General features: G+C 34.1%; 1 protein-coding gene across 2 annotated transcripts in view; it reads right to left on the bottom strand.

Moving 5' to 3' along the window:
• The window catches only part of Pof1b (POF1B actin binding protein), an 89,372-nt gene that overhangs the window by 46,525 nt on the left and 31,726 nt on the right, over window positions 1-11,121 (bottom strand). For both annotated transcript variants that reach the window (XM_050130223.1, XM_050130222.1), the window contains exons 5-6: window positions 6,375-6,476; window positions 3,247-3,420 (exon numbers count right to left, since the gene is read on the bottom strand). In XM_050130223.1, the coding sequence (XP_049986180.1) occupies window positions 3,247-3,420; window positions 6,375-6,476 (276 nt within the window). The remainder of the gene's footprint in view (window positions 1-3,246; window positions 3,421-6,374; window positions 6,477-11,121) is intronic.

Here is an 11,121-nt window from a genome sequence, read left to right as displayed (position 1 = left end):
GTTTATATATATATATATATATATATATATAAAAGAAAGTTCAGTGATTGAACATTGATTTGAGAACCTGCTAGAGAGTTGACAGTAAGCAGGGTGCTTTACAGATTTTATTTCAACCTTCGTCTTGTAGGATACAGTGTACATGAAAGTATGATCCCCTGTTCCAAAGGAGGAAATTGAAGCCTGTTCAAGTTTACTGCTGAAGGTCATGTAGCATCATGTTTTATCAACTCAAACAACTGAATTGAAAGCTCGTGTCTTTTTTCTTTCCCATGCTACATCCAAATTACAATCTCAAACACAAATTTTAAAAATAGGTCAAACTCCAACATATAGTGAACTCCACAATTTTTGTGTGCCTTTGTTTTTTTTACAGTTTGGTGGTTTTTTTTTTTTTTTCTGTATTGAGTGCTGGTTTTTTTTTCTTGATTTGGGAAGGATTTAGTGCTGTATTTTTTTTTTTTTTGTTTAAGAAAAGTGACAATCTCTTCAAAGTTTAGTTTTAACAAAAAGACAATAACAACACTTCCCTAATATGATCATTATGAGAAGAAAATGAAAAAAAATGTGATAGTCTACTTGGCACAAATCTGCCATAGTTAATCTTCTAATGCACTAGTTTTTTTTCTTTTCTGAGACAGGTTCTCTGTGGTTTTGGAGCCTGTCCTGGAACTAGATCTTGTAGACCAGGCTGGCCTCGAACTCATAGAGATCAACCTTCCTTTGCTTTCCAAGTGCTGTGTTTAAAAGTATGCACCACCAACTCCTGGCCTAAAGTAGTATTTTTATTGGTACTTTTCTGTTTAATATTTTTTACTAACTATCCAATATATAATCTACACTTGTTTTTGTCTCAACTTTTATGACTTCATGACCTAGCCTATATGAAACATGCTAATACTTCAACCTAGTAATCCTTGTTGTGCACCTTCCATTCTATTCAGATCAAACAACTGACTAGTCTTGTTCCTGTTTGTTCTCTCTCTTTACTGTGTGTGTGTCTGCATGTTTGTAATACATATGTGTGTTCATATGTGTGAATGTGGCCCATATGTGCCACCGCATGCATGCATTTAGACATCAATGCACAACCTAAATGTAAGGTCATGTATCCCTCTGTGTTCGAGAAAGGATCATTTACGTGCTTGCCACTACATATACCAGTCTACATGACCCACCTGCTTTAAGGGATTCTCCTACCTGCCACCAGGATTACAGATGTGCACACTGTTGCCGGGGGTTCACAGTTCTGGGAATCTGAACTCAGGTGCTCATGCTTGCATGGTCAATGCTTTATAATCTAATGGAGCTGTCTCCTCAGCCCATGACTAACTTAATTTGGAAACACAAAATATACTTCTCCAAACCTGTAACATTATCCATAGGATTATTTTCTTTCTTGGCCATTGTCTCCATGTAACACCATGGTACCAAATGTGGAAATACTGCTCATATTTCAAAGTCAATTCCCACCTCCTGAAAACACCCTTGATCTCCCAGTTGAAAGTAATTTCTTCTTTCTTTTCTCCTGAAATGTGTTGTTTGTTACTTTTAAGGAAGATGCCAACATTTTGTTTTGCATTAAATTTTAGGTGCTTCCATTTTCCTTTATTAGAGGAAACCAAGGCGAAGCGAAATTAAAGATTAAATTGAACTATGCAGAGGCATTTCTATTTCATCAATTATGAAATATAAAATAGCAATTTCAAATGATTTAATCTAATAACTTGGCTATTTTTGTCATCACAAATCCATGTAACTTAAGACATTTCACACACTACTTTAGAGACTAATGTTTCCATGCAGACAAAGGAAAGATAATTTTAGACATTTTTATATTAGAAAAATATGAATTTTAAATTATTTCTAGTTATTTTTTAACAACCTGGCCAAAGTGTGTATTTCAAAGCATCAGGAATAATCTCATGTATATGTAATATAAAACAATTCTTTTGTTCTGATTCTTGAATTGGAAGCTAACTTTCTTTTTAAGTAATTTTCTTTCTTATTATTTTATCTTCTCTTTAGAGTTGTCTATGAGAGAGGTCAATTTGAAATTGGAACAAGTACAAATGATGTCTGACTCTTTGTTACTGCAGTCATTATCATTAGTTTTTACCAGATCGAAAAAAATCTTTTTTTCCTATTATCACTTGTGCAGCAGATATTTACAAGACTCCAATGTCTTCACAACATAAATTAGTCACTCAGGATTGTATCCAGGGAGGCTTCTCCTTAGCAACTAAATTTTGATTCCTATTTTGTTATAATATGCAGTAAAATATAAGTATATTTTGACTTTAATTAGAATAATGTATTCTCAAAGAACATATACAGCAACTAATTACCAGCTTGTGAATGACATCATTAACAATCATCTCAGATGATAGCATTTGCAACTTGTTGTTCATTTGAATATTCTATCTCATGAAAATGTGTAATCCTGAACAACAGTTGGGCTCATTTCTAAGGACCAGCTATTAGTTATAATTAAATATTTATGAATCAAGTCATAAATTCATACATTTAATTAATAAACCTGAATTATTTTGTCTTTTGAGAGGAGTATGGATAGTTCTTAAAATGTTGTAAAAACACAAATACCAGGGGTGGAGAGTTCACCCTGGTGGTGAGGACAGAGGAGAACTCATAGTTGGCCAAACCTGCAGCTGCCTAGGCCCAGAACCAGGGTTAAGGACTTGGCCCACCCCAACATCCACTACATCTATGATCTGCTGGAGCATGTGAAGGGACCTGATCCGCAGACTCAAAGCTTCAGGATCTCAACAACACAGGGCAACAACAGGATATCCTAGAAGAGTCCCAGTGAGGTCTTGACATTGATAGTGTAGTAGAAACCAGAGGCCTCGAACCAGACCAATGACTCTGCAATGAACATTTGCAAGTAAAGATATAGGGACAAAGTGCTTTACTGCATGACTCACTGTGTCACACTGCAGCTTTCATGATGAGATTTCTTGTCTTTTCTTTTTTTTCTCTTAAACTTTGTTTTATTGGGAGGCGGAGTTTGCAGGGGTGAAGGGTAGGTGCAAAGGGATGGGGAAATGAATAGAATCAAGATGCATTATGTGAAAGACACATAGTAAATAAGAAGAAAGTTAAGAAAAACACAAATACCACTGGCACATTTCCTCAGTGTTCGGATAGAAATTTACTATGAATGTTAGAATTCTTGTGTAAGAAATGTTCAAGACCTTTGCTACGCATTCAGTTGATTGTTCTTACCTGCTCATGTATCTGGCTTGAGCCACCATGGCAGAGTTCATGCCCAATATTTGAGTCATTTTCTGTTATGCATTGGATTTGATGGCTAGAATGGGACTGTTGACAATGCGGAGAGTGGATGATCTGGGGTTGCTGGATGACATGATGATGGCATTGAATTTGAGGACAAAATTCCTAAAACACATATACATGGCAAAAAATAACCACCTAGAATCAGAACTACTATGAACCAAGAAAAATTTTGAAACAAATTTGAAAACCACAATGTATGTTTCATAAAATAATTAAAGATGTAGAACTTGTAATTTTAATTAGTGATATATTATTTAATTTGTACACTGAGAAATTTTATTGAATTTTGCTTTTATTTAATCAGTAGCTATGACCACCAAACTACTTACCTAGATATGCCATAGAATTACATGTCTAATTAAATTAATATCCCAGTTTTACTTAATCCTAAAACTATTATGAATAATAATTAATCTTTCTTTGATAATTCAACAGGCACTGTAACTTCTAATTACATAATACATCTATGATGTTGGACATGCAAAAGAATTTTAAATTAGGAAATAATAATACAATAGAGTGATTTTCAGTGTCAGGAATCATGCTTTTATCCATGTTGGGGAGGCAATGATCTCATGCTTATTAAAATGGAGAAGAGGCTTTTTATTTTTCAACAATGAAAACCACCAATTGGTGCTTTTAATAGAGGTTCTCTAAAAAAAAATAAAAACTAGGAACATGAAGACCCAGATAGAGAAGTCAAGTACCATTATTTGCATTGTTTTTAATATTCTTTTTATACTCTGAAACTTTTAACTCCATGAATTGCTTTTTAGCTGCATAAATTAACTTAAAGTGAAGAAAAATATATGAGGAGACATATATTATGAATGGAAACTGCCTTGGTAGTTATAAAATAGGGAGGAAGGGAGGAGAATGGAGAAAAATATACAGCTCAATAAAAACAATTACTAAAAGTCATAAAGTCAGTTCTTGGCTTTCCTTTCTCTAGACTTAAATATGACTCATTTTATAAGTACGATACCACTGAGATGTTTACAGTTTAGAAAACTAACCATATGCTTTAATAAGCTTTGCTTAAAAATTTGACAGATAAATATATTATCTGTTCTTTTATGCTATAAAATGTCACCTTAAAAATATGTTTATTGTTATCAGTCCTGGTGTTAAGATAGAAGCCAGAGTTTCATAGGCTCACGTGCTTTACAGCACCAGTTCTTAGAGTCAACTATCAAAGTTATCGCTTTAAAGAAAAATATTCATATAGACATCATATTTTGAAGTATATCATAATCTAAACTTTAAAGCACAAAATATCAAATTATTGTTAACTGTCAAAGGTGATTTCTTTAGATAGAGGGGGAAAAAGAATAACATAAAATACAAATATTTTGAAAGGATCTTGTAAGTGGTACTACTTTACCAACTTTTTACTACAAAAGCCTCCTTTTTATTGGACAGGTCTAATTTCAGTAATTGGTTGTATTTGATTCAGTTACAAGTGCCAGTAAATAGTTTTGTTTGGACCTAAGCTTTGTTCAGCATGTCATGGTATAGTCCCTATCACTGAGGAAACAACAGAACAAAACTTATACTTGCACAGGTAATTTTAATTTGGACAGCATACATAGCAGTTCTACAACTTGCAAATCATTGAAATTATTAGTGATCAAAGGTAAGAACAGTTAAACATTGATATCAACAGTAGGCAAAAGCAGTGTTCTTAAAATATCTTAATTGTTTCACCTGCATGAGCAGAATGACAATGTATAGAATTCTATAGAGGATATACAACAGAAAAACAATTCATTCTCATTAAAACGATAACCTGAAAGCAACACTAAATGATGTACCCCAAACATTTCTTACTTCTTAAAACGTGTGAAGCATCATTTTTGACGGACAAGTTGAATAAATATAAATGTACGTTGATAGGTTTAGAAAAATATCATTTGGAAGATCAGAAACATTCAGTGAATTTTTTTACTCAATATCATAATTTTGGGCTCTTCTTCCTGGAATGCTTTGTTAGGCACTATTCAGTTTAACAAGTAAATCAAAAAGTAGACATTTTGATGATTATCATTCTGAAATTTTATGTCATTTCATTTTTACTGGACATAAAATAAGGAATAGCATGTTATTTCTTACAAGTCTACTAAGAACTGCCAATAAGTGTTTATAAAAATAGAGTGTGTTCTTATGCCAAGAAGTTTAAAAACAAAATCCAACACATTTTCAGTGTGTTTTATTTATAAATGAAAAAGTGATTTTGTTATCCAAACTGATTTTATAATATTTAATTGCCTATTATATACTGAGTTGTTACCCATACTCCAAATTTATGGTGATGTTCTAAGTCCCAGCAATACGCAATTACTAGGGTGGGGTTTAATTCAATATGACCAATGTCTTCATAAAAAATGGGAAATTTGACAGCCAGCCAGGCACAATGGGACACTAATGTGGAGATGCACATGTAGGGCACCATGTGATAACAGGGGGGTAGGGGTGCTATTATGCAATCAAAAGAATGCCTGCAGCTGCCACAAGCTAAACTAACAAAAAGCGTTCCTTCCCTAAGAGTTCCAGGAGGATGGTGGTCTTATCCTACACAGTAATTTTTGATTTCTGCTTTATAAAATTTGAGACAATACAATTTTTTTCAAAGTGCCCAACTAAAATATTTACTTAAACTTTCAGTTTTCTGTATCTTTCAGAAATTTTACTTATCTATTATTATATACTGTTCATTTAAGTATGAAGATACCAAAATAATGAATATAATATTGTAGCCTTTAAAATTCTTTTTTGAAATCTAGTTTAAAAGAAAACACATAATACATATTAAGCTCAGTTTCTAAGATTAGCTTTTTATGTGACTTCAGGTTCCCTTTCAGTAAAATGTGCTTCACAGTAAAATAAATATAAAAATATTAAGGGTAGCATGAAGAATTGTAGACATGATGACACAGGATAACTCACAGTGATACTGCCTGGTATTTGATAATTGAGTATTATTTCAGTTCTATTATAATATTCACAATTCAAAAACTTATACTTGTAGAACAAGTTCTAAAACAATTATTACTTACCTGATCTGTATTTAGCTTCTCCACTTTTCTTATTGTTTTTTCATAAATTACATTGTTTCCTGGGAAGAAGTGGCCGCCTCTTAGGAAAGGAGACAATGGTTCCTAATAAGAGATTAAATAACATGTTTTGATTTGAAAAGTGTAGTTTTGATAGGAACTCCAACAAATACCTAGTATCTATAGGCTCTGAAGTAGCAGATTTTAGGAAATTAATGGAATGATTCATCAATAAATCTCTTCCAGGAGAAAAAAATCATCTTAAAAACAGTCCATTATCAATGAGAACATTTTGATTTCCTTATTTTTTCTAGTTCTCTGTGGGAGATTTGAAGGATGTAAGAAGAATAACATTTGTTTCTCTGGATGAGAAATGAGTAAAAAGTACAAAGCAGATTGGGTCTGAGGTTCTGTGAATCTATTGGCTCTAAGGCAGGACACAATAAAAGTTTCTTCTAAGTTAGTCTAGCATGAGATCGATATCATTTAAACTAGGGTCATAGGCAGGTTTCTTCCTACACAAAGGAATTACTAGAGAAATTTAGAATTAATATAGATCAATTTGACTAAACCATAAAGTAGGTAGAACTGCATTAAAGTATTTTCTTAGGACACAATTCACATGTCATTGAAGTGTACAGTTCCTATTTCTGATGATAATCAAGGCTACGATTCTCAGTACAACATATGTTTTGAGAACTGAGAGCAGAAGCTTTAAGAGTCACTGTACCTGTATAATCAACTAAATTGCTATAGTATTAGCCAAGTGCTTAGAAGATGTTAGTCAATGAAATAAAGGCCTGTGATATGTCTTAGATCAAAAGACCAATAAAAAAATCAGACGAGGAGTCCAAAAGAAATGGAATGTGTGTCGCATTCTGTTTTCTTCTCTTTACTTTTGAGAAAGGATCTCTCTACAGCCCTGGCTGCCATGGTACTCCCTATGCAGATCTTGCTGGCCTAAAACTCAAATTTCTCCTTACCTCTGCCTCCAAGTACAAGGGAACTAAAGGTGAGTGCCACCACATCCAGTTTCTCCCTTGTTTTGAGTTTAATTTGAGTCGTGAGGTTGTTTTATTCATTGATTCATCAAAAAACAAAACTGTGTTCATTTGTTTTGAATGTACTTATAGTAGATGAAATTGCTAATATACAGCAGAGATTGTTGTTTGGAAAACACAGCAATTACTCTTAGGTCTTAGACTAACTGGGCTAAAAGACTGATTGTTAAGAAGGAAAGAAATTCTGCAGCTCAAGTCCCCAGATCCAGATTTCTCAATGAACAAATTAGAAGTGATGCTTATAATCACACAATTGCTCAAAAAATAATGGAAGATCAAAAAAAAAAAAAAAAAACTGAACACAAAAATGCTCCAGAGGTATCAATGGATGAGAATCGCAAAACAGATTAGATTTTAGCTGCTGTGAATCCATTGACTCTGACTTTAAAAATCAGTGGAAGCAGGTTTACTGGAAAGGAAAAGTATAGTGTCATGAAACACTGAGTTAACAGCTCTTTCTTCATCATCTGTATGCAGTGGATACCTAGGTAAGAAAGGCATTAACTTTCTCTGAAGTTCAGCGTGCTTACCGCAAGGATAAAATATACGGGGTATTCTAGATCAAGTGAAACAATATATTTTAAGGTACTATCAATCTTAACTTTTTTGTACATTGGCTTTTAATATACATTTTCATATTTTAATATATTAAAAATGTTTTTGAAAATTTTGTTATAAAATTTCTAGGACAATAATTCAAATTATACAAAATAGACTGTTTTGAAGCTAAAGAAAGTATTGACTCTGCATTTTTGATAGTAGATAAACCGATGACTGAATGAGAAGCGCAGTAACTCTTACCTTGTTGATTTAAAATTTTCTTAAAGAGGAAAACAAATATGAGATTATCTTCTCTATGAAATGTAGCTTATTTTAAATCTTTATTAGTGTTTTTCATGAAGAAAAAAGCTAAGATTTATAAACTACTGATGCTCTTTAGAGTATATTTTGATTTTCCTGTTGAAATGACAATAAAAATGCACCCAAATTTAGATTATGAATTATCCAAATCTATAAGACTGTAAAAATAAAACATTTATATGAATAATTACTCTGGAAAAACAAATCAGCTAAAAACCTTAAATTGGGCATTGTGGAGTTCTTAACAGCCGAGGAGCTCAACAGTTTTAATGCTTTGGTATCTTCTTTTCTTTAGTCTCTACATTTGATTTGGTGCCAAATCCACCCTAAAAATTAGCAGGTGTTTACAAAATGGTTGATGTAATAACTTTAATTGTTACTTTCAAAACCTCCAGCAGTAGCTCTCACATTTAACAAAGTATGTAATTCCCAACATCTATCACACTGTTCCCAGGCCACAAGGCTATAATAGAGAAACATTTCTTAAAATGAAAATAAAAATTTGTTCATTACAAGTTCAAGTTACTCAGTTTTACACATTTTGCTTCCAAGCTTTATGATCACACTTGGATTAATCAAGTACCATAACTGTGGTTTGAAAGCCTTTAATTTTTCCACAACCCTGTCCTCATGTTCCCTTAGCCCTTTCCTTCTAGAAGAAATCAAATTAATGTAGTTAATGTCATCTCACCATGTTTCTTTACACTTCAAAAAACTGCCCTTTGCTTTCTGTTCTTTCCAGCTCATCAAAGAGTAATTCATTCCTTTGTTTTCCTAAAGTTGAGCCTCGATGTGCATCTGAATTGTATCCTCTCTTTTCTCCTTCAGAATCTCACCACATTTGTCTTTTTACTCTGTTGCATCACTCTTCACTCCCCTTACTGATTCATTCTATCTACAATTCTTCCAGGGTTTCCAAGATTCAGCTTTCTCTTCTAGTGATACCTTTTCTTTTGCCTTTGACCAATATCCTTTTCAGAAAGGCATCCCCATACTTAACTTCCTCCACTTCCCTTTGAGAAGTATATCCATTAGCTTCCTGAATCTGGATCTTGGTCCAACAAGCATATTGAAACTGCTGTTTTAAATATCACTGTCACTTTCTTAACTGTCAAAGTTCATCCCCATATTTATTGTCTTTAGCTTTATGTTTACTTGACATGGTCACTCAATTCGTTCTATTTACTTGTTACTGTTTTAACAACCGTCTCTGAGAAGACATTTGCTGTGACAGTGAGTTCTTCTTTCTCTTCCCTTGAAGTGGATATTTCTCCAGTTCTGGCCTCTCTACCCCACAGCAATCACACCCATGCCTTTACCATTGCCAGTAAACTTTAGATACCAACCCTCTTATTTGTACCTCCAATGTGACATTTAGCTGTGTCATTTTGAATATTCACTAGGTACCCTCTCTATTAAGCACCTCACATCCCACTGGCTCAAGCAGATCTTATGGTATTCCCCTTTAATAAACCAAATTCTCCCCATCTCTTCTTAATCTTTTTTTATTGGCCGCCATAACCCAATATCCCCACCTATCAGGCCTTTAGGCTCATATTTAATTTTTCTTCTGTCAGCCCCCGTAACCCAGATTAGCTGTCAGAAAGGAGAAGAATTTGTGAAGACCTGGACAAAGTACATATATATTTAATTTGTTTCATTATATATAATGATTCTAATATCTTGTAAATTGTATCAATATATTACATGTCAAAACAAATATTTCCTTAATTTTCCACAAATAGCAAATGTGTTATCTGAAGTCAAACTGCAATGTAGTGGTTTGATTGAGCATAGCTCCCATAGACCCATCTGTTTTAATACTTGGTCTCCAGCTAGTAGAACTCGTTGAGAAGGATTGGACATGTGACCTTGTTAGAGGAAGTGTGTCAATGGGGAAGGGCTTGAAGGTTTCAGAAACCCACACCACTCCATACCATTCTCTCTCTCTTTCGCTCTCTCTCTTTCCCCCTCTCCCTCTCTTGCCTAGTGCTTGTGGATGAGTAGTATGTTCTCACCTACTCCTCCTGTGCTATAGCTGTCTGCCTGTTGTCATACTTCCTGGCACTATGGCTATGGACTCACCCTTTGGAGTCATAAACCACCAAATTAAAGTCTTTATTTCAATGTTGCCTTGGTCATAGTGTTTTATCACGGCAATAGAAAGGGAACTAAGACAGGAGTCAGTACCAGTGTGTGGGCTATTACTGTGACATGTCTAACCATACTGTTTCATATTTTGCCCATATCCTCTGGTTTCAGAGGTAAACGGTATTAACAACGAGGCTAACAACAATTCTTGGAATATTTTCGCAAAGAATGTAGTTGCCTTTTGTCCTTATGCTAAGTAAGAATCTGCCTGCTGAAAGGAAAACTGAAGAGTTTCAGACTAGCTTTGCTGGGAGTGAAGATTTCAGGTATTGCCAAGTATTGCCTGTGTCATGTGGCTATGAGTGATCACTACTATGCTGATCTACAATGAAGAAAAGCAAGCAGGGCAAAAAAAAATACAAAATGTACAGTTTGAGTAAAAAAGGAACACTAGAATATTAATATTGAAGCCTTAGTCTGTGATAAAAGATATGGAGAAATGTAATAAAGGTAGTGACCCTCAGGGCAAGAACCCCCCCAATTGTAGGCTCTCAGCTACTGCTCCCAAACCGTGCCTGTCTGCTGTTGCCATGATCCCTGCCATGAAGGTCATGAACTCACCCTCTAACACTGTAAGCAAGCCTCAAATCAGAGGCATTATTTTTTTTAATTTCTTTTTTTTAATTGAGAAAAAGAAAAAAAAAGTTTCCGCCTCCTCCCAGCCTCCCATTTCCCTC

Source organism: Alexandromys fortis, unplaced genomic scaffold (genome assembly GCF_014885135.2).
Source record: "Alexandromys fortis isolate MF-2015 unplaced genomic scaffold, M_Fortis_MF-2015_v1.1 scaffold_230, whole genome shotgun sequence".
NCBI lineage: Eukaryota > Metazoa > Chordata > Mammalia > Rodentia > Cricetidae > Alexandromys > Alexandromys fortis.
The sequence above is the reverse complement of the archived record's forward strand: the minus strand, read 5'-3'. Positions and strand labels throughout refer to the sequence as shown.